The following is a 24,555-nucleotide window of genomic DNA, read 5'->3' on the forward strand; positions in this document are numbered from 1 at the left end:
CAAAATCAAATTCCTCCTCCACAAAGTCGAAGTCTGGCAAAAAGTCAGCCATTATTCTATAAATCTTTCATAAAATAAATGAATGAACTTTTCATCTTCCTATCGTCCTAAATTTGTAGGAGACAGGTTGAAATAAACCGAAATTTCCCTTTAAGTATAGCATCCAAAATTATCTTAATGCCGTAAAAGTTTAAAAACATTACTAATCAATCTAAGAGAGGTTACAGATTCCCTTTATAAAACATGAACATTGCAAAAGACTGACCAGAGTCTTAGCGACAGTTTACCACGAAAACAACCAAAAAGTTGTTCTTAGTTTTTGTGTAAATGCTGAGGCAGAGCATATTTAGTTGTAAACTTCTCAGCCACCACACAAACTGAATTATAGATCTACAGATATTCGTCTTGCAGTGAAATGTTAACATGCATGTCTTTCACTATTTGATTCCAGATGAAGAAACATATGCAGGACTTGTCCAACAAGATCTCTGGTGAGGGACTCGAGCACAACGAGCTCTGAGAGGCACGGGATCATGAAGGTTGGACGAACTGAAATAATTCCCTCTACAACCACACACACAGCATACGCTACGTTCCCCCATTCCACCTCAACTACTGTAAAGAAAAAAAATCAGTGTTTTCTACATTTCTAGTGTTATTAGTTGTTGATTTCTTATGCGAGGTTGCTGAATGGATGATTTGTACATAATGAGAGATTTATAAAAATCAGCTGAACTTATTAGGTCACAGATAAAACAAAGAAGGAATAGTTTACATGTTAAGTCTGGTACTTTGCATTTATTTGTACGGTTGGCAGGCAGGTGTAGAAAAAATGTCTGGCTGTAAATGTTGCAGTACTTCAGGCCTGCAAATTTTGTGGGGGTGGTTGGTGAGGGATAGACAGCAGCAGTTGAGTCACTCTTAACCAGCTGATGTAGTTTAAGGGAGTACTTCATCTTGCAGGAATATCGGCACATTGCTGGCCAGACAGTTTGTCCACACCCATCTGTCAGTAGTTGTGCAAGTAATTAATGCTACATCAGAGTGGCTGTTGGTACGGTAGTAACTCAGACATTAGTCGGCTGAAATATTGTGATGCCACTGTTACCGTTTAATCAATGTGAAGAATGCTTTGCAGATTCAGGTTAGAAGCACTGAAACCCGGAATCGTCAAAATGTAACAGCAGTCTTTAATCAGTAAGATACAGGTGCCAACAACATACAAACAGTAATATTTTAAAAAATATAGTTTAATATCATTCTTAGTGTCTTGGCATAAATAAAAGCAGTTATTATTTACAAATCCTGTAGAGAAAAGCAGTCCCTGTCGTGACATTAACAGGCTATTTTGGGAAAGTTTTTATAACTCGCCCTCATGTTGTTTCGCCTCCTGAGATATGCCGGTAGGGAACCGCGGCCATAAAAATAAATTAGTGCCAAATGTTGGACAATTTGTCCTGATGATATCAAGAGGGAGGTGAGAAATTGGAACACACACTGTGCTTTCCCATTCATCAATTCTGACCTGAAGCAGAGACATTGATTACTGTGATGAATAATGTCCCTGGCTGGCTGATTACTCAGTCATGTCCTTCTTGGGCCACATGGGCCTGGATTAATCTAATTTGCATCCGAGGTATAACTCTAAGACGCTTATTTCAATCGAATGCTTTTGAGCTCTGATGTGGAATGATAGCCAAGCAAGCTGGGACTGTCGATTGTGAGGCATCAGTGCGATGAGGCGGGCTCGATCTCTCACCTTTTAATAGGAGGTGTAACAACAAATAGTGCCATGCCAAGACAGTCTTAAAGTAAATCTAGCTGGAATTTAAAAGAAACTCCAGATTAACAAATTACAATTTGCCAAGCACAGCAGCTGTCTCTTTGTCTCCTAGCTATGATATCAGTGGTAAACATTAGTGTTTGGTGCCATAGAGAAGTGAAGTCCCTCCCCTTCCAGTGTCCCACAAGGGACCTTATTTCTGTATGACAAAGTAATTTAACTTGTTTGAATTGTGCCATGAACTACACATTTGTCAGTTTAAAAGATGAATTTGCAATTCAATAAAGTACCACAGCAAAATACAGCTCTCGTCTCGCTCAACATAGCTACGTCACCAAGACCAGCAAGTTAAGTAGCCTGGTAACGTAGCTATGTTCTACTCATGTTATTTTTAATTTATGTGCCGAGTTTCAGCTTAAAACCGGCTAAAAAGCAACCTTGACAGCTCCTTTGAGTAGCTATAGTCAGCAGAGGGAATATGTTGTAAGAAACAGCGTGAAATGAATACGCTTTAAAAATTCACACAATTAGTAGTTTTCTGCCAGCATTCCTCTCATGCCTTAGTTGAAGCAACAGTGTTGCTTTTTAAATAGTCAAAGGCTGAAGTAGGCTGCACGTGATCGATCATGAAAGTGTCAATGAAGCGCTGAGGGTGGTTATGACATCACTTACATATTTTTGTAGTTTTATAGTTCAACAGTTTTACAACAAACTGCAACTTTCTTGACTTGCAAAATTACCCTTTAAACATTCTGTGTGTAATTTGTGGCACAATTTAAATGGGATCAAATAATTATTTGTCTCAAGATTAACTACCCTACACATTTTTTGCAAAATAAGGTCCCATTGTGGTCCACTGGAAGGGGAGGGACTTCGCCTCCTAATCCCTCATAATTAAGGCTATTGTAATCCATGTTTAACAGTCACCTGAGAGGATCTTAAAAGAGGCAGATATAAGTGCCATGCAGCCCAAAAGACAGTAAAAAAAGGAGCATTTCTGGGATAAAAAGTCTTCTAGAAATGCAGGAAAGCTCCAACTTAAGTACAAGAATATGAGAACTTAACACAAAACGCATCCAAGATGGCAGCTGCATAAGAGATTACCCAGACATTTCCTATTTTCTTCTTATTCTTAGTGGAATGGATTGTTTGTGGGAATTTCTGTACACTGGCACAACTGTGGGTGTGTTAAGTACAACAATGATTGGTATGATCAACTACAGTTAAGCACTTCAGCTTATTTTGAGAGAATCAGCAATGAATTTTAAAGTGTCACCGAGTTGCAGAGTCAGTTCGGTGGCCCTCGCCGCCTGCTCTCCAGCTGAGTCAGTCTGTCCTCCCTGCCCTGAACATGCTCCGCCCCCACTCTCTGAGCTGTTTCCATGGCAGCGATGTCAAGATGGGCATACCTGATGGAACCTTCCTCTGGTCGGAGAAGGAGAAAACATTTGTTTCTACTTTGTCACATGCAGGAAAAATAAGCAGCGACCTGTCCGTCCTTGAGATGTTCAGTTACTTTTGCCACATATTAACTGAACCATACACTATGACCTTTTCTTCATTGGTACTGTTGGGATACAAAAATGACTTTGTATCATACTTACAGGATGTTACCTTGAATTATTGAAGAAAACTTATGGGGACCATGTAAACAACAGCAAAGCTATACCAAAATATGTGTTTACAAACTCTCACACAACTCATACAGTATAATCCAAGTCTCTTTTATCCAGTCGTATGCTCAGTACTTGCCAAACACGAATTTTTACTAAAATGTTATTGATTTAAAACATAATATTCGAGTGGTGTGCCTGGGCATGTGCACGCATTTGAACTCTGATCAAGTGGACCTCAGGGTGCACTACTTGTAGGCGGGAGCGTTTTACATTGTAATGTTTTAGCAAAAAATGTGTTTGGGAAGTACTGAGCATACGACTGGATAAATGAGACTTGGGCTATATTCCAGGAGTAGTGTAAAAGTTTGTAAATGCTGTTAAATGCAGACACCATTTACTTGTTGCAGTACTTCAAACCTGCAAATTCAAGGTAACACGCAGTAATTACAAATTGGGTAACACTTTGCTTGAGGGTATCTACATAAGAGTGATATGACACGGTCATGAACATTATGTACATGTCAAACGTTTGACTGCTGTCATTAAGTGTCATTCGGTTTTTGTCATGACAAGTTGACATTAAATTTGTTTGGGATGTCCTTATAATAACAACTTCACATTTACGAGGATGACGTTACCAGAAGATGTCTTTATGTTCATGTCAAGTTGTCATGACAAAAAGACAACTTCTGGTAATGTCACTTTAATGTCAACTTGTCATTACAAAAAGCGAATGACACTTAATGACAGCAGTCACAAACGTTTATGACATATACATAATGTTAATGACAAGTTCATGAAAGTGTTACCACAAATTGTCATGTGGGAGAAGTCTTCTTGTAAACCATTAATTTAATCTAGTTGTAAGAATGCATAAAATTACTTTGGATGTTTATATTATTACCTGTGTTGTAAATTGCTTTAGGACACTTTTGTTAACTGCTTCAGTCCATGAATGTGATTATACCAGAAAAATCAGCACAATAAATTGCATTCATATGTCTTTTTCATGAATAAATTGTTTCTCCCTATTTATACAGTGTACTGATCTGTCCATACTTTATGCTAATTGCAAAGTAAACTTTGCTCCCCAAAGAGGCAAGTAGTAAAATAAACAGCAATAGCAGAGTGCTCTCAACCACACAAAAACAATTTTTATTTTAGTCTGTCATAATAGAGTGCTGCAGGGATGACTTTTTTGGTAGGCCAATTTGTAAGTTAGCACTGCACTTGTTACCTCAAAAAAAGGGGGGGATTTTTCCATTTCCGTTTTGGATGACTGCAGAAAATCGTCTTGTTCAACAAGATATACTTCACAAATGAACATCACTTTATAATCTTTAAAGTGCAAATGCAACTGCAAGAAGTTAAAGCTAAACGAACTACACTATGGTCACATGACTTCTATGTCGCCACCACAGTGAGGCTGTAGTGCCGTGTTTGGCATGCATGTGGTAATGTCAGACATTTCTTATACGCCTTTTTTTACAACACATAAAACCTTCCAAATTCACGAGTGCAGTATGTTACATTGTAGAACAAAATCTCGAGCTTGTATTAACCACAGACCTTATTTCAGACATCTGACCAAAAAACCCACCGACTTCGAGACAAGGGAACCGAAATGTTAATACCGACTCATTTCGGGGGTTTTAGGACTCATTCCTGCAGCACTCTATATCAGTGCAATTTTTTCTTTGGTGGTGCATTTAGGTTTTGTAAGACCAATTTTAGCCAAATTAAACATATTGCAGTTCTGTTGTCCTTACTCCTGCCTTTGTTCTTACCTTTTATCAATGTACACCGTGTCAAACTATAATATTGTGTATGCTAATGATAGATTAGGTCTATGGATATTGAAGACGTATGATGCAAAAGCTGACATAAAACCACCCTCTCAGAAGCCAGTTAAAAAAGAAAGCAGCAGTAGAAAAATAGGAGATTTAAATTTAAGGCTGTGTATTCTTACTGGGTCTGCAGAGCAGCAAAGTCTTACCTCTGAGAGGACTGTAAGGACCAGAGGCTGGAGCTGAGCCGGGCTCCCGCAGGTCAAGCTCCGTGTAGAGGAGCTCTCTGTTAGTTCTAGCTGGCAGGGGGCTAATGGGGATATTAACATAATTAGCAGCATTGCCACCGTGGAGCCCAGTGTCCAGGGATGAAGGAGCTGCGTGGGCTGACTGGAAAATACCTGAAGGAAGAATCCAAAAGTGTAGCTGTTAAACTGGTTGCCTATTGGTTACCCCTGACCAGCAAGGATTAGTGTTAGTACATCAGCAGTGAGCTACAAATGAGATATATCTGGGAAACATCAAACATGATAGTTCACTTATTAGAGATATGGGGACTTTCTTACCACAAGCTGATGTTGGCCTGTGCATGCTCAGTGCTACAGGTGGAGGTGGAGGGGCAGAGGTTGGCAGAGAGGACAACGACCACTTCAGACCTGCTAACCTATCAGCAACATCCCCAACTTCATCCTGATCCTCTGTCACACAGAGAGGAGGATCTGTGAACGAAGTATTCAGATCATTCGCTCAAATAAAAATAATATAATAATGTGAAAATACTCTGTTAAAGTGTGAATTAGTATAAGTAGTATCACAGTATTAAGTATCAAAAGTAAGAGTACTCATTCAACAGAAAGGTCCCGGTCAGTGCTATGTAGTAATGTATGATCTTATGTAATGAACAAACATGTAAGCAGTATTTTCAATGTCGTATCTTGTCATGCTGGAGCTCATTCTAACAACTTTATATGCTGTTTGGTAGTTCAATCAATGCAATGCATCATAGTTTATAAACTATTTAAAACCTAAATGTAAAATTAACTGTCAAATAAATTCAGTATTTACCTCTGAAATATGTTGGAAAAGAAGTGAAGAGGCATAAAACTTCAGTACTCACGGAAAGCACAAGTACCTCAAACCTGCACTTTAGTACAGAACCTGAGTAAATGTTACTGAGCAAGACTCAAACACACCTTGTGTATCTGCAGAAGGTGACAGGCCTGATGGTGAGTTGGCAGCCTAGAAAATTAATGACAAAAGCATTTCAGATTTTATTTTGAAGCACTCTAGAATTGACTAAAGGTTCTGCAGCTTATATCCATTGTATTTGTTTTAAGAAATGAGCTTGTTTGATGCTTTTGTCATATTTGATAGTGTAGCCACAAGTGGTAATTACAGGATAACAGCACAGTGAATTTGGCTACATTACCAGAGATTCTCTTCAGCAAAGACACTGTTACGTTCATCTGTGACATGTTAGATAGTCTAACAGTAACACAGGTAGAGAGGAGTCTTAAAGTTGGCACGTCATGTACTCATGTCAGTTACACAGCATCTAGCTACCGTTTAACATCAACCACAATTTACTACTGATCATCCCAGACTAGTTAAAGGGATCCTTCCCCCACACAATGCCCACTGTATATCAATTATTCACCATGTTACGTTGGATTCATGAAGAAAAGTGTTTATTCTTGCATGCCTCCAGTAAACATAGAATTAAAAAAAGGTGCAAGTTCTTCATGAATTAAAGTAATCAGGGTGAAACAGCAGAACTATACAACATTTAACAAACTCTTGTACAACTCGTGCTTTTTAATCCAGTCTCATTTATCCCATTATCTGCTCAGCACTTCCCAACCACATGCATTTTTACAAAAGCTAGTGTCCAAATGTAACTTTTACTCACCAGCCAAGCATTTTTTTTTTAATAGGTCAGAATAATAAATTGCCTTTCGTGTTAGCCTACATGTACATGCATTGAGATATTAAGGTATTATGTTGAATGCAAACTTAATCGGGGGTCTGCCCCCAGATGCTGTATCGCCATCTGCCGGAAGTCAGACGCCGAATACAGCTGATGGGTTCCGAGAATGAAAAATATTTAACAACATGTGACTAAGTTCCCTCTTGTAAGCAGTGAATATGTCTAGGGCTTTTATTGTGAAAGTTAAAAATGGTAGGCATGAAGTTGTAATGCCTTGATGTTGATGATGCTGATGGTAATAAGGAGTTTGCCACCTTGGTTCAAACTAAGCAGCCTCTGTGTTATTTTATTATTTTAATAAACATGGTTGCAACTTATACCCCTCAGCTTCGCCCAATGCTAGCTACCGGCAGACCTGCGGCAAGTGATAGTTTAGTGGGTCAGCTGAATGGTAAAGAGGGGTGCTTGAGATGGTTAGTTCTGCAGCACCGTGTAGATGTGTGTAAAAACAAATCTGTGGTGTGTGTGTGTGTCAAACTCCAACACTGACACAGCACAGGCGAATAACTGACGGCACGAGTAGCACGCCGGTCACACAACTGAACTCAGCTCAAACAAAGCCCAAGCAGAATGCATGCCCATACCCAGGCTTGCTCTGGGCGTGCTACTTGTTGGGAAAGTGTTTAATACAGTAACGTTTTCTTGAAAAGGCACGTGTTTAGGAAATAGCCTACTGAGCATACAACTGGATAAATGAGGCTTGGATTACACTGTACAAGTTGTGTGAGAGTTTGTAAAAAGATGTTTTTATATAGTTTTGCTGTTGTAAAATGCAAACCCTGATTACTTAAATTCATGAAGATCCGTTCACATGTGAGGAAAACTGTGTGATGCTAGGTTGGTCATTTTGTGGGTAGAGTCTTTAAGGCTCTAACAGCAAAACCTCTGACTGTATTGAAATATGCAAAGGTGTGTTTTATTTGCTTATGAATTAAACTTCTCATATAAGTGTGTTGCTGAGTGTGTTGTTTCTTCTTTCAAAAGCTACATTGCCTTAAGTATACATAATCTCTTTATGGCTGGAGCTAATAGGCGGATAAAATCCTACCTGAGTCAGGCATCTGTTCCTCGCTGACCGCCACTGCTCCGGTGTAATGTAGTTGTCTGACCCATGACTGCACTGGAGAGACAAGAGGGGTTATCATTGAGACAGGGTTAATTGTTTTTTCACAGCGACAAATCAACACTGTTACTAGGAAGCAGCAACTGTTCAAACTGGAGAGAAATGAGGTATGGAGAGAGGAGATTTTGTAAGCAGCTGCAGACTGAGAGGCAAAGTTTGATCAGGAGAAAGAGGGAAGCGTGAGGATGTGTGGTAAAAAGAAAGTGTGATACAGAGTCGAGAGGACAGAGCTGACATTTTTCGAGGTGGTAGACAAGAAACAAAAAGGGTGGCTGGCTCAGACATGAGAACTCTCTGACAGCGTATCCCAATTTATCGTTTTCCTCCTGCCCACAGCAGGCTCGCGCTTCAAGAATATTTTCTGTCACACGGTTTGTTTCAACACATGATACAACTTGTGGACTTAGGCATCGTCTCATTACCGACATGACGGATGTGTAGTTTTTGCCATATTGAACCGCTGACACTTCAGAGTCGAGGACTGATGAATAAAGAAAACTCATTTCTGTTTCATACAACAGGACTCTCCTCTCTGAGGGTTTCTGTCTGTTTCATCACTACTCATTAACTCTCTCCGTCGCCTTTTGCTCTCTCTCTCTCCAGTATAAACATGATGTATAATGAACACACACACACACACACTCCTACACAAGCTGTCAGAAATCACAAGACAGGCTGCTTCCTCTCCTGCTCTGATAATTTACTCGCTACATGGGGGAAGTGCTTTTCACAATCTATCAGAAAATTAATTAGACATAATGTGGAGAAGTCTCTTTTGAGGGCTTTTGAGGTTTCAGACAATAAGTATCAAAGTGAAAATAAGTCCAGTTCTAGACAGGTTTTTGATAGAAACTACCACCTAATTTCTTTGCAGTTATTGTTTTTCTAATTTGGCGGTTCAGTGGCTCAGCAGGTGGCACAGTAATCTCAAAGTGAGAAGGACCTGGCTTTGATTCAGTCACTTCTTTTTGGTGTTTGAATCCTCACACCACGTCTCCACACCCTGAGGTGATGAGAGCAAAGACATGCAAAGCCACTTGGACTAGAGGCTAAACTGCCTGTAATGGAATAAACTGAGGGGGCATGCTGTGATTACAAAATAGCAGCATAGACTGTATATAAAAAAAGTGAATGTAGCTGCCACAATGCCAGCCACTGGTTTGTGGACTGCTATTTAGAAGCCTCGAGTTTGGTGTTTCGGCAGTGTTAGTTTTTTTGGAGACAGAAGTGACCATTTTTGTACGAGAAGGTGAAGCTGGGGAGGATGCATATTGCTACCAAGCAGCAACCATCAGGGCTGAAAAACAAAGGCAACAATGAAGTGCCAAAACCTGCAGTTCCTCCAAGCCCACTTAAGGCAAGCTCCAGAAGCGAGTGACTCTATATCGACACCCATGCTAAAATGTCTATCTTTAAAGCAAAATTAAACAGGTTTACAGCCTGTAACAAAAACTGTTTTGGTCTAAGTCGCTAATGTCAACATTCATGACAGCTGTACAGGGGTGAATTTTTATATGACTCACCTGTTCCCCTTTTATTAGGGCTTAAAGATATGCATAATTAAGGGCAAGGCTGCTTTGAGTGACAGGTAGGTGCCACTCATTAACAAGTCACTACCATGACAACAATGTTGGTTAGGTAATGTTACCATTGCTTAGCCCTAGATCCACAGAGTACAGGCATAGCCATAGCTGTTGCTATTTAAGCGTGTTTTCAGCTCATGAAAGTTAGATGTAACATCATCTATAAAAGTCTTGCTCAGCATTTGGTTGGACTAAAATACCCTCCCATGAGTCGGATGTTTCGGATGTTTTTTGAATGGTTTTGAGCCTGTTTTTTCTAGCGAAAATCACCATTAGCATTATCACAGTTAATCATAGCTATAAATGCACCGTGCTGACCAAGTTAGCAGCTAGCCTTAGGTTTAGAGTCACCCTCTTCTACAAATATTGTCCCTTCTGGCTCTAAAAATCCAAGGTGGCAGCCAAATTTAAAGCCTTAAAACTCAAGGAGCTCAAAACAGGAGTCCACAAGCCAGAGGGTGACATCATGGTGGCTACGTCCATTATTTTATACAGTCTAAGGAAGTGACCATATGTGGATGAGAGGGTGGAGCTGAGGAGGATACACATTGCTACACCTTTGTCCTGATTGGCAGGTCACTGTGACTTGTTCATCACAAAATAGCCACACCCTGAAGCATACCCTGCTTTAGCGTCTAATTTTTACTCTAATAGGATCATAAATTACAAAATGAACCTCATGCTGCGTTGAAGAAGACTTGAAACTAGTGATTGAGACCAAAAACCAGTTAGGAGAATGTTTACCGAGTTAGTAATTCAAGTGAGAAGTAGGGTCATTTTCTCATAGACATCTAGACAATCAAACCCCTTTTGGCAACCAGTGGAGTCGCCCCCTGCTGGCCATTAGAAAGAATGTAGGTTTAAGGAACTTCTGCATTGGCTTCACTTTTCAGACCCGGAAACTATGTCCACTTCTTTTATACAGCACTTAGACAGTTAAGAAAGGTTTTTGTGTGGTGGGAATGGATTATGATGCTACTGATCCCCAGTCTAAATCACAGAATAGCAAGTACACTCTATACAGAAAACATACCCACATATTCTTTTTGCTTTTCTGCTCGTGTGGCAGGCACTGCAGTGTTCTCAACTTCCCCACGAGCCTTTGAGGCGTTGACTATAAATCGCAATTACAAAGGCAGCCACCCAAATGAGTCATTAGGTTGAATTGGAAGTAGCTGTGTGTATATGTGAAGAGGCCAGATAATTGCTGCTTGAACTGCTGGTGCATCAGTCACAAACACTGCAAAATTCAGTAACACGGCAAGGGCAAAAGTTAATATTACAAAAGGCCAAACAGAGAAAAACTCCATTAGAAAAGAGAGACCCTCAACTTGACCGACTAAAAGAAGCTTGATGGGCAATTTGCTGAACAACTGTCCAAACTAATGCCTCAAGGATTACCATCTGGTTGAATCAACATTTCATTCAGTCTGAACCAGGAAACGAACATTGCAACCCTCAACAAATCAACTTAACCTTACAAGTACTAAAAAACAAATTAAAGGTTATATATTGCCAAGAACTTTACTGACTACCCGTTTGGCTCTGTTAGGTTCAAACCGCAGTTGGTAACTTTTATAAAAAATAACTTTGTTATATTTGCTGAAACTTACACTATATCCACACAGTAGTGCATATGACAAGTTTGTAAACAATTCTTGCCTCAGTTGATTTCAGACAGATTTTACAGTAGTCTTTAGCTGTAAAATGAAAATGTTTGTAGCCTGACCACAATATTAAAAACAGTCAAGCCAAACTTTCTCATTTTACAACTAAACAGTACACTAAAATATGTTTCTGAAAACATTTGAGGTGAGAAATATGCAATGCAGTAACAGAATCTTGATTTCTATTTGATCAGTTCTGCCTAGTGGTTGCCTGTTGATGAACAGTGATTGACATTAGTACTGGATGATATTGCAAAAAACATTATCATGATAATTTTTCCCATATTGATCAATATTCATATTTAGCACGATATATAATTTGATACTCATGACTGAGGCCTAAACAACCACAGGGTTCATGTGTTAAACTTTACAATAGTTTATTAAAACAAAATAACATTTGACCATGCAAACATGGCTTGGTTTAAAATATATTTTATGATAAAAGAATATGTTGAATGACATAACTCTTGATTTGTTTTCCGTCTCTATCTGCAACTCATTGCTTTTAAGATATCCAAATCACTTGCATATAACTTAAGTGGTGTCAGCTTTTTTTGTCAATACTTTCTCAGCTGTGGAGGATAACGGCAGGTTACTTTCAGCTAGCAACTCGCTGCCTTCACAAGAGAAGGCAGCAAGTTACTGCAGGCAGAATGACCTGAAGACACCACATGACAACAGGTGTTTGATGAACTGATCATACAGTCTCCTTTTTGTTGTACTTCTGGATAATGAGCATTGCTGTCGGTGACTCCAATCAAATCTATCCTTAAGTCTGTTTCACTGCCTCCGCTTAGGCTCTGCTCTGAACTGACGCTGCTGTCACTGTGTCTGTGAGGAGCTGATACAAACTGGCAGCAACACAGAGCAGAGAGAGGAGACGCAGCAGACTGACTGGCTATTGTCGTGTTCATTTCCGATGTGTGATAGGCTGTCAGATCTATTCATATCAAGAATGTCCAAAGAAGAAAAAGTCCAAAGCTTATCATTATGGACATAAATTTTATCGCCATCACATATCTAGAACATTTGAACGCACAGCCCTAATGAAAATAAGTGACAGCTGCATGAGAGACTCCTCGGCGGCTCTGACTGGTTGTTTTCAATCAGCCACAGTGCCTTTAGAAGCAGAGGTGGTGGAGGAACATGATGTTTTCACACATAATTTAGTCACAGTCTCATGTACCACTGTGTGGATATAGTATTGTAAGTCTAAATGTAAGCTTTGATATGACCATTGTGCTGTAGATGGAGTTAACTGATGTGTTTAAAGGTTGTAGCACTGTGTCCAGCACTTAATCCCTGGTGTTTCATTTCCTTTAATTACTTCTAATAGGTAATCTGAAAGAACTCCAGCTTGTTTTCTGTATTAGTTCTCTAGTTTTTAACCATGCTGGGAGCATAGCTCTGTGGATGTCAATTTTTGTCTGCTGGTTGACCTGTCCACCACTTTGATCTAGACCAGGGGTTGGCAACCTTTACTATTAAAAGGAAAAAAGGATGCAAGGAGGGACCAGGCATATTTGAGCCTTTAAAGAAGGTATCTAAATTAGCCTATCAACTTTACTGATGGCTCCAAACGAGCATTCATTAATATCTTTTACCACAAGGTGGCTCCTCTGCATTAGGCGTCATGATTATTTGCTACTTCAGTTTTGCAGCGTTGGCTGTGAAGCAAACACATCTGTCCGCATACTATTAACATTTTAGTTGAAGAAATGTTAAAACCTTGTTAATCAGTGTACAGGCTACACATTTTTGCAAGTGGTGAATGTAAAATCACTTTAGGCCTAGAACAATGATGTATGAAAAAAAAAAGTTAAAAAATATCCTGTTTTTGACAAACCCATAGGGAGCCACTGTAGGGTAGATAAGGAGCCACATGTGGTTGCCCACCCCTGGTCTGGACTGAATTAGGCCTGTCTCAACATCTCTCATCACCATGAGATTTGGTGCAGATTTGACTGGTTTACTGAAGAATGAATCCTATTGAATATGGTCATGGTCCAGATCTAAAGATCTACAGCCTCACTGTACTGTTGAATACTGAGAATGGACTTAAATGTGTTTTTTTTGTCTATATGTTAAACGTAAAATTATGCCCAGGACCAAACAGATGTAACATACTAGGACGACAGAGTACCATGGGTTCCCAGGAGTTAGAGTACTCCCCATATTACTGGAGAAATATATGAGCCGGGTCTTGAACCTTGCAAAAACATAAACAGACATTTTCTCCCAGATACTTGAATCAACAGCAGTGTTTCAACTACAATACAGCTAAACATCTGTGACAGCAGGTGCCGAACTGGTAACCTTAGCGATATCACTTGTACTCAAGCTGCCTCTTTCTTCTACAGCCAAACCCCATTTCCACTGAGGTGCTTATCCTGTCTTATTATCACAAGGGATAGTTGCATAAGACCCCACTTATCATTAATACAAGAATAAAAGAAATACCAGTGTGGGCTTAATAAATGCACACAGAAACATTAAGGAGACATTACAATCTGTGGGAGTAAACCCTGGAGTAAGTGATTAGCATGAAACATTTTGTTTCATTTCATTAAGATTTCACTTAATGCAAATGTTAGCACAGAAACAAAACTCCCAAAGAGAACATAAAGTCTGAGAATTTCTCAGAATATAGTGCTGAGCACTGCAGAGATGATGACAATCTGTTTTCTTAGGTTGTACTATATTATAATGTGATTAACCAAATCTCCTCAGTGTTAGACTCTTGGGTTATGGAAATATTTTAAAAGGCATATTTTCTCTGGTCCCACTGATAGAGCCTGTGTAAAATATCTTTTATCGCTTTGATCCAATATATGAAGAGGAGTTTTAATTTCAACATACATTATCTTAAGATACTCTCTGATATTTAGTGTGCTTAGTTGGTTGAGTGTTGACTGGTTTATTGAAGTTTTGAGTGTGAGACTGTCAGTACCTGTGTTTCTGCACAAACTGGACCTCCAGGCACCAGCAGGGTTCTAGGTGTGGACCTCCCCTCACTGTCTACGGAGGGCGCCCTCTCACTGCCCCAGGATTGTGAGCGCTGCATCCCAGCATGATGCTGAGCCTTGGCTTCTGTGGGGATGTTGCTCAACCTTTGTCCCTGACTGCCCCCTGCATCCCCACTGCCCCTGCTGTCCCTGTCCAGCTCTGGTGGGCCTTCCTGTACCCTCAGGGACAGGGTCTGGAGCAGACTCCTGGGGGTGTCATACCGCAGTCTGAGCAGGTTGGGGATTTGATACTCGTCACTGTGCCTCCGGGACGCACGAGAGCTGGATCTGGAGGAACAAGAGCAGGAGGAAGAGGTAGCACAACTGTGGTCTGGGACAGGTGTGGACTGAAAAGTAGGAGGAGGTGGAGGAGAAGTTGGGGGAGGAAGAGCAGGAGGTGAAGAAGGAGGAGGGGGTGGAGCAGGTAGGCTGGCCACAGAGCCAAACTCCCCCTCCCCTCCCTGGCTGGCCATGTCCAGACTCCCCGTATACGAGGAGCAGCTCCCTGAGTAAGATGACTGACTGCCTGTAGCTATTCCGATCCCACTGTCTAATGAGCTTTGTCGCCCGCTGTCATGGAGACCACGAGAATGGAGCTGGGCGGAGGATGGCCGAGTCCCAGAGCTTCCCATCACAGCAGCATAAAGCCTGTCATCTGAGCTGGTCAAAACCTTCAGCGTGGACGAGCTTGACGCCGTCTCGTTGGACAGGTGAGGTCTACCTAATGGCTCCACCCAAAATGGAAGTCTGCTTCCGTAGCTTGCATCTGACTGGCTGGAGGAGGAGCTGGAGATGCTGCTCTGGTCGTCCCCGGCAACAGATGTGCTGCAGCTATAAGTGGAAGCTAAAGGGGGCGATAAAGTTATTAGATCCTGATGAAGTAATTTATTAGCCTGCACACAAACCACAAAGTTTAATGCCTATACACAGAACATTTAATAATTAAAATATAAATTGTGTCTTTACTCAAGCTCTGGGTACAAAATCCCATGACCCTGTGAAATCAGCTTTCAATTAGCTGTCCTCACTTGCCACGGTTCAAGTCTTTTGCCGGCCTTTCTATGCAGTGAAGGCAGAAAACATGAAGGTTTTCTTTTTTCCACAACTTTAGAGTTAGTCATCAAAAATGAATCATGGATAGATGCCCTGCTGACCCTCCGAACTTCACATTTCTGACTCATAAACACACGTAATGATGACAGAAACTTTCCAAAAAATTGCCTTGTAAATATAGACCAGTGATGAATCATACAGTATAAGGTTCAGTGGTGAGTAAGAGATTCATAATTTAGAGCAAAACGTCATAATAAACTACATCTGAAGGTCCTAGGATGATGCTTACTATCCATCTGATACATTACAGAGTGCTCATGCTTTATATATTGATACAGTACAGCTTGAGGTGAAGTAAACAGTATAAACGTACCTGTGCTGCTCGCGAGGCTGCTCTGAGACAACATGCTGAGTCTCTTCTCCAGCTCTGATGCCTCCTTGTCGATTCGGTCCTCTGCTGACACTGGGTCAGCACTGGGATCTTCTGTTTTTACAGGACATACAGACATGCACAAACATAAAAAGGACCCTTCAGAGTGTGTAAGCAGAGAGAATAAAAACAAGACTGAGGTGTGTGTGCACACACCTGATGACATTAAAACACATTTTCACTGTCCATCATGTTTCCGAATCTATAAGCAACAATTGTGGGGAAGCTGTCCCAACGTCAAGGTAAGAGAAACAGTAAAGCTCAGAACCGAAGTCCTTGCTGCATTTCAAGGATCAATAATCTTTATCGCACTCTAAATTAAAATGGTAATTTGACTGCAGCCCAAATAGTCTTTGGAGCAAATGAATTCACCGCAGTTTTGATGGTGTGTATGTAGATAAAGACGTAAATGAAAATATTTTAAGGTCACTCACATTCATTTTTTTTTAAATGGCATTAGTTGTGAAAACAAACTTCAGCATGGCAGAATGTCCTTTAGAAATATTTATCTCACATAACCAGCCCAGAAAACTCTTCTATCAATCCAAATGGAAATATTAAATGCAGAAGTTGTTGGAGTGCTACTGAATGCATCAGCCTCCTCTTTAAGATGTCTCCTGTGTGTGTTTAAGTTAGTCTCCAGCTGTTATGAGTGCTTGTAAATTTAACGTCTCCCAGGAGGTTACAGGCGCCTCAACTATCTGTTGGAACATCAATTTAGTGTAAAACCCTGCCAATTACACACTTAATGCCTGCTATATATACATTCTGTGTGTGTGTGTGTGTGTGTGTGTGTGTGTGTGTGTGTGTGTGTGTGTGTGTGTGCCAATGTGTGCACGTTGCATTGGGTCAGGGTGTTTGTGTGTATAGGTGTCAACAACCTAACCCCTGGATCTCTGCCTCTGGACCGCAGCAGCTAATGCTAACCTGCCAAGTTTCTTCACTACGCTATGTGAGGTGTCAGCTAACATTTGCTAACGTTGCTGGTCTACGCTAATTATAGCTGCTTCACAGCGCTGAATGTCGTAGGGTTACAGTGGGCCTCAGACTGACGCAGGCTGGCTCACACTAGAATAAATGTTGCAGGGTGGCTGAAGTTTAACTCTGGACATTTTCAAGCTGGATGCTGTCTTTTCTTATTTTTCTATCGACCTGATAAATTCGGACTCAACTCTCTCCACCTACCTACACAGCTACGCACATAATTTATTTGGCCATGTTCTCGTCTGTCTGATCCAGTCCTTTAGAGCCTTGTATATTAATGCTGACTCATCACCATGTACAAGAAACATACCATGTATTTGTATATCTTAAGTTATATTTTCAGTATTCTGATTTTTTGCTTTAACTTAGTAGCAATACCACAATGTAAAAATACTTCATTTTAATAAGTTAAAGTCATAAATTCAGAATCTATCAAGGGGCAACCTCCAGGGCTGAAAAATGAAGCCAACATGGAGGTGCCAAAAACTGCAGTTCCTCGAATGGTCATTGGAGTCCAGCTCTAAAAGCAAGTCAATCCCCATAGGCCCCAATGTTAAAATGCCAAACTTTACAGCAGAAATGAACACCTTTACAGCCTGATACAAAAACTGTTTTGGTCTCTACTGCTAATTTCCCTGCTTTCCCTGGTAATGGGTATTGAATACTGTAACTTATGTACATTTTTGCAATTCTTCTGTACCCTTATGTACTTGGTATTCTTATTGTGTGTTGTGGATTGACACTTAAATAAAGGTTTATCTATCTATCTTGGTTAGGTTAAGTAACCATGGCATATCACTAGATTCACAGAGCAAAGCAGTAGCTGTCGCTATTTCAGTGTGTTTTCAGTTCATTAAACTTAGTTATAACATTTTGGTGACTTAAAAAGGTCTTGTTCAGCATTTGGTTATACTGAAACAAGTACATTTTGCTTTTCTGGTTTTAGGCCTGTTTTTCACTAGCAAAAATTAGCATTATCACAGTGAACCACAGCCTACCTTACTATCCAAGCTAGCAGCTAGCTTGAGGGTTAGCTTCGCTCTTTCATCCAAATATGGATAAGAGGGTGGATAATGAGCATGTTGTACTTATTGCTCCAAGTACAACATGCTCATTAGGCAGCAGAATGCCCCATGTCAGTGCAACATTATCATGTTATGTTATTGTTGATGTTTTATGTTCCTTAACTTATACTGATCATAAGGCTCTTGTTTACAGAGTGAGCCACTGATGCATTGAAAAACACATGCTATAGTGTTGAGTCCTTGTGCAGTACAAAACTGCACATAGAGAAAAATTAAAATTAAAATCTCTCAGTATGATGGAAACAGGTTGGAAAACTGAACCCAGGTCAAAATATTCAGGGTTTTACTTTTAAATGAGTGACTCTACAAAAAAGTTAAGTGTAGTTTAATAATGACAGTACCTAATGTCTGAAAATAAAGAACTGAAGGTCTGTTCTTGTCCTTTTTCTACAGTATGAAGAAGAAAAGGCCAAAACCTGTTACTGAGGACTTTTCTCCGTAATGGCGTCAATTCTCCACCTATTGGACCTAAAGCATTCATCTTTACAAAAAATGCATCTGTCCTAATCAAAAGACAGATCCTGGGAACTGTGTGTGTGTGTGTGTGTGTAGCCTAATGTACCACAGTGAGGTAACCTTGTCTCTGTGTCTACTCAGAGGTATTTGAGCTGTCAGATTCTTGGTATGTGCCCTGTACAACCTTTTCTCTTTCCAACTGTCACTAAAACATCTGTCTACATATTTGTGGTCTCAGAAATGCCTATGAAATTAGCAGTACGTTACAATAGCACACAAGTCACACACAAAGGCATGACCTCTCTAAGCCCCATGGTGACCCTTGGGGCTCTAAGCATGTCGTGTTTCCGTTAGCATGGCGCCTGGCACAAATGCTAAACATGCACACTAAACAGGCAGTAAACCTTTATAATGAAAGTCACAGAGTCACATACCAATGTGGTTGATTGTTTCAGTTCATAACAGTGGGTCTCTTCTGCTAATGTTATTACTAAAAATATCACTATTCAATCCTCCTTAGACTACACAAATTTACCTGTTCACATCCCTGGGTCCCCAATGTTTTGTCACGTCCCTCAACATGTGATATTGACGCCAAGGGCACCCTTTAATGTTTTTATGAGACCAACCTGGCTTTCAAGTAACTCTGGTGTAAACCAATCCACTACAATACTTGGCAGTGAGAGCAACTGTCAAGGTATAAATAGCAAGAAAGTCTGTGTAGGTGGATGGGTTAAACAAAACAAGACTTTCACCCAGGAGACCGCAGTATGTGTCCGTGGATGTATAAAAAGAACTGAATACAGCATTGGAGGTGGGGCCACGTTAATTCCAATGGAAGTTGCTCACCGTTGCATGAAGCAAAAAAAGTACACCTGCCACATATCAAATTACCCCAATGATCAGCACTGCTTCTGCACTGTGTGGCCCATATAGCAGGCGCACTAGAGACTTTCACTGGTCTAGCTGGTTACCTCCAGTTGAGAGCTCCACTAACTTGAAAGGGGATAAAATTATTTAATCCGGCGGACCATCTAGACTTTCCAAATGTTATCGGACGGAATGGATCAAATCCAGATAGTAAAATGAGTAATTTTATAAGGGTCGCATCGCTCCAAAAAATGTATCCACTGATTTACAGACGTCTCTTTCACCATGTAAAGGCCCATCTATGCTCCCTTTACGTACGAAAATGTATACGTCTGTTTCAAACGATGTTACCGTCACTGCCCACATACTTCCATGCGCCCTTTACGTTGGCATGGATCTTAACCAATATATCCACCAGGAGGCAGCCCAGCGTCAAAAGTTTATGACAACAACAAACTCAAAAACAAACATGGCGACTGTGGAGGAGCTATTGATAATGTACCTCTTGCATAAAAGACAAAAACAAAGGCAGCGTTGTAGGAGGCGGTGGTCGGTGAGGCCGTTAAATACATCGCGACTGGAGGACGGAGAATTCTTTTCTCTAGTACTGCTGATGAGAGAAACTGAATTGTTATTTCTTCTTCGTGTCTCACTAGAGCTACGTATGGGGTAGTGACAGCAACACTGCCCCTATGGTTCCCAGGGGTACTGCTCCGTTTGGCCCGTATCCGTAAGCTTTATGGAAACGTGCAGAATTACGGACGAAATGAACTCGGAGCACAGACAGAAGTCTCTGTCCATATCTGTATTTAACTTTGAGCATAAATGGGCCTTAAGTCCATGGAAAAAGACTTTTTAGGCCTGATGTCATCGCATGATGGACATAGTTTGACCACTACAAAAATTGGCTTTAAAGCCCAGTGCACTTCCTAGGGGTTTGATCATGTCCTGTTTGACACCAAAAGTCTTTGTTGTTTTCATCCAACGTTACATAACTTGCAAATGTACATCCTGGGTGACACCAAATCTAAATATTTGTTTTTAATGTAATGTTATGTAATACTATTTAATTTACGTACGCTTGTCGTGCACTGACATTACACGTGATATATTTGTCACATTACTGTCACATAACACGTATTTTAACCCAAAACATGAGTTGTTTTTTTTAAACAAGCGTGTTTTCACCTGGCAGGGCAGGACGCAGGCCATGAGGGGTCCTGCTGGGGCTGATGCCCCTGACAATGCAGTCAAACAGGAAACTGATCTGCTCTCCTTCTGAACAGGACAAGAAGAAAACACCAGCCCCTAGAAGAGAGAGGAGGAGGGAGACAGGCAGCACTATCAATGAATGACTTATGTGATGGAAGACTCAAAAAAAAAAAATTAATCAGCAAATTAAACAGCATGAAGCAGTAGTAGTAATCAGTATGGCACATGGAAAAAGGTAAGAAAATACTGTAGTAAATGGTGAAATGTAGAGTAAAGTAATATTTTTGAGCAAGGCCAAACAAAATCCAGAGCAGTTCAGAAGACTGTTGTAAAGGCAAGGCTGCTCTTTGAGGCAGCAACAGCCCTTTCTTCTAAAGGTTACATAAAACATCTCTCAATTCACCCTCCTATAAAGCCCACACAGAGGTAGGAGTCTGTGAAAACACAAGGCAAGCAAAAAAATTCATGAAACATCAAAATCTCACATCGCCGAGATATTGAAAAGACAGCCACAAAGTAAGCCCTTACTCAGGGGTTGGGTTAAAAAATAACCTTTGTTCTTATGGAACTGAGTGTGCAGCTAATACAAAAAACAGCTGAGAAAGTAGAACAGAAAATTGTTGAGAACAATTTTTGATCTGAGTCGATCTCAAGTAACGCCAGTCAGCAAAGTTTATTTGCTTTAATTGTGATTTTAAACAATAGATTTTAAAACCTGCTGTCGTTTTATGGAAAAGCTGGAAATTGTATTTGTTTAATACAACAATACCAAACATTTAGTACTTGGGTAAAGGTGTCTTTCTCCTCTATTAAATATTAAGTATGTGTCCAGTGCCCTAAGATTCAGAGATTCTTGCTTGAATCATCACTGAGCATTAAATGCAATGGAAACCTATTACCCTCATTAGGTGTTGTGTATTTTATGGTATTTCCTTAAGGCGGTAGAAATGCTCGAGCTGCTGATAAACTCATCAGTTAAGATGGACTTTTACCATCATGGACAATAAAACTGTATGGCTCTTAGCTGAGATGAAAGCCAGTATTTTACATAGTGACCTCTAGAACTCATGGTTACTCTGAGGCTACAAAACACTAAAAAGAAAAACAATAAAAGCAAAAGATGTTCTGCTTTTTAATCTAAATGATTAAGCTGAACTGAAGGACCTCTGAGAAGTTGACCTTAATGAATCTACAGTTTTGTGAAATATGTCAGAAAGGTGTTGCTTCACCTATAGGTCACAAGTTACAAGGTGTCATGCCATGTGGAAGGCCTAATGTACTGCTTCAGCCATCAAAATCAGACAAAATAGTGTGGGCGGACCAGGTCTTTTCACAGTATTGATTCCTTTGAGTTGATACAGGTAAACATATCAAACATTTTGAGTTCTCTGTGACACTCTGTTATACAACATGTATGTTCGACAGCGGTGCTGCCGGCCCCACAACACTTCTCTTTAACGCATTACCGGTCATGCTCTTTGTTATCAACATGTTTCAACACTCGGAGCAATAACACACACCACATCTGCTTTGTAGTGTTCATGTTGTTTTCACTTTAAAACTGTAAGCTCATGAACACACCAAAGTCGGAACAATTAGCCTCAGAGAAGCACAAGAATGAACCATTGGTCTTGGCTGGCAAATGTCTTGACTCAAGTCTGAATCAACTGCTTTTTGTTCACTCACCATGGCAGGCAGCGTGAACAGATAACAGCAAGTGGGCAAAGTTGGGGATTCATAAGCACTCAGACGTTTGACAGCCTGGCACGGTTCACTAATAAGAGTCATCTAAAAAGGTTAGTTCATTTTTGCCCATCACTACAACAAGAGTGTTGTTTTCATGTTTAAAAAAAATACTGACCATTTCTTAGGCTGTTGTTCGGATTGCAGTCATTTCTAAGGCATTTACTCAACACCTAAACATCTTAATCACCATCAGTTAAATTACAGCACCAAAAACTGCAGGCTCAAGACAGTCTCTACCAACTCCTGATGAAAATATGTGGCACTTCTTTAGCTATAAATGCTCCACTATGTTCAGAAGCTAGATCATTGCTACCTTCGTCTGTCCGCCATTTGGTGCCAAGCATTTAGTGTGCTGTCGATTTGTCAGAAAACTTCCATGAAAGCTGCTAGAAATGCAATTGATGCTTTGAGAGCTGAAAGAATGAACCAACAAAAAGTCAAGTTGCAGGCTGGAAAACCAAAACAATGAGCTGAAAGATGCCAAAACGCTCAGCAGAGTTGAGAGAAGCTGCAGACTCAAGAGATCATTCTCTGTGGGTTCATCACTATGAGCAGTGCCTTTCACATACTAATTCACTTTATAGGCTTGTTTTATTATATACAGAACAGGAACAATGCACATCATATTTATTGCACCAGATATGGCTAAAACCTCATTTCCATTCATCAACTTAATCCATTGTTAATCTAAAAATATTGATTACAGCAGCTTAACTTGGCATGATTGTGAGTATAATTTTGGGAACGATCGGTCAAAGTTGTTGGTAATTATACATGCATTGTCATGACTCAGTTTAATTAATCCTACTGTGTGCTAATGCCAACATTTCTGTTCGTACAAAGCGTAGTGAAGTCAGGGACATATTTTTAGTCTGTCCTTTTCATCTGGTGTGAAAAACAAAATTATATTCAGCAGCCTTGAGAAGCTTTTTCTCTGCGCAAGCAATTTTAGAATGTTTTTCCAGCATTTATGGGACGATGTCATCATGGCAACTCTAGCACTAGAAAGAAACTCATTTGGATTTGTTCAAATAAAATAAGATGTGTTTCACAAATCTGTTATTTTCTCTGAGGGCATTTTTTGGCAGTCATAGTTTTTTTTAATTTTTTTTATCTGTTATGAACACCAAAGAGGCCGTGTTGGACCTGGTCCTCATTTATTTCTCACAAATATGCGGAGTTCAGTTTCATGGCAGCTCATCTTAAAAGAAGCCGACCGGATTTTCTTATTGTAGCAGAACTGAATTATTTTGAATACAGAAAGAGGCAGCTTTTCTGTCAGGTTACAACAGATAAACCAAAGCTCTGCCAGTTTGGGATTGATGTTCAGCTTAATCACTCACACAGGCACCTTCCATCGTCTACACTAGCTGACAACTTTCTGCAGGGATTATAATAACATATAATGTAGAAGTAATGAGCAAAGGCAGGTGAACAGCTGTTGGGTCTTAGAGAAGTTTCACCACTCATCAAAGAGCCGTCAGTGCTTTTAATGACAGGTGGAGATTCAGAGACTTTTTAACCTCTGTGGATCAATCACACCTTAATGTCACATGACACTGGAGTGGTTGAAGTTGCCTGTCACTTTGTACTTCTAGAAACTGTCTGATCTGGATCATAGGCTGTATAATAAAGATGGAAGACATGACACCTCACCAGAAGTAAAGCCAAAACACCTCAATTTGTCCCCTGGTGGCTGACTGCATTACAGGTCATACACCCCACCCTATCCATGTTAGCAGATGAGACATGGACCAAACACCAAAAGTGAAAGAGCACATAAAATACATTTTTCCCAAAAATGGTCTTTGTCATTTTAGGTAGTTCTTATCACACTGATGTATGTTAAAGAGTTTTACTGTTAAGTTTGGTTATAACTAGTTATTTGATGGTATAAAAAGGGGGGTTGATGACATGATTGACAGCTATGTGTGCTCACGTTCAATGGCACTGCTCACAATTGGTCAGACAGAAACTAGATACCACAGAGATCGCTACTGGAAAGACTCTGGCTCCAAATGACGTCACCAGCACAAGATGGCAGCGAGCATATCTGGGATATTTTGGCTTCAATTCTGTACAGTGGGAAAAAGTGGAGACGCACTGTCCATCTTCATATACAGTCATTGATCTGGATGACTATGGATAAACTGTAATGGCACTCT

At 40.3% G+C, this 24,555-nt stretch overlaps 2 protein-coding genes across 4 annotated transcripts in view; one reads left to right on the plus strand and one right to left on the minus strand.

Annotated features, from left to right (window-relative positions):
- The window catches only part of lrpap1 (low density lipoprotein receptor-related protein associated protein 1), a 22,736-nt gene extending 18,302 nt beyond the window's left edge, over positions 1-4,434 (plus strand). Inside the window, exon 8 of the mRNA XM_050044888.1 lies at positions 452-4,434. Coding sequence (XP_049900845.1) covers positions 452-520 — 69 coding nt within the window. The 3' untranslated portion in view covers positions 521-4,434. The remainder of the gene's footprint in view (positions 1-451) is intronic.
- Positions 4,435-4,575: 141 nt separating this feature from the next.
- dok7b (docking protein 7b) overlaps positions 4,576-24,555 on the minus strand; it is a 30,852-nt gene continuing 10,872 nt past the window's right edge. The window contains exons 6-12 of one of the 3 annotated variants that reach the window (XM_050044884.1): positions 20,621-20,740; positions 15,981-16,088; positions 14,500-15,398; positions 8,222-8,293; positions 6,380-6,425; positions 5,753-5,905; positions 4,576-5,587 (exon numbers count right to left, since the gene is read on the minus strand). In XM_050044884.1, the coding sequence (XP_049900841.1) occupies positions 5,349-5,587; positions 5,753-5,905; positions 6,380-6,425; positions 8,222-8,293; positions 14,500-15,398; positions 15,981-16,088; positions 20,621-20,740 (1,637 nt within the window). In that variant the 3' untranslated portion in view covers positions 4,576-5,348. Of the gene's footprint in view, positions 5,588-5,752; positions 5,906-6,379; positions 6,426-8,221; positions 8,294-14,499; positions 15,399-15,980; positions 16,092-20,620; positions 20,741-24,555 lie in introns of all 3 variants that reach the window. The other 2 variants (XM_050044885.1, XM_050044883.1) reach the window with 2 other exon arrangements.

The sequence above is a fragment of the Epinephelus moara genome, chromosome 5, assembly GCF_006386435.1.
Source record: "Epinephelus moara isolate mb chromosome 5, YSFRI_EMoa_1.0, whole genome shotgun sequence".
Lineage (NCBI taxonomy): Eukaryota > Metazoa > Chordata > Actinopteri > Perciformes > Serranidae > Epinephelus > Epinephelus moara.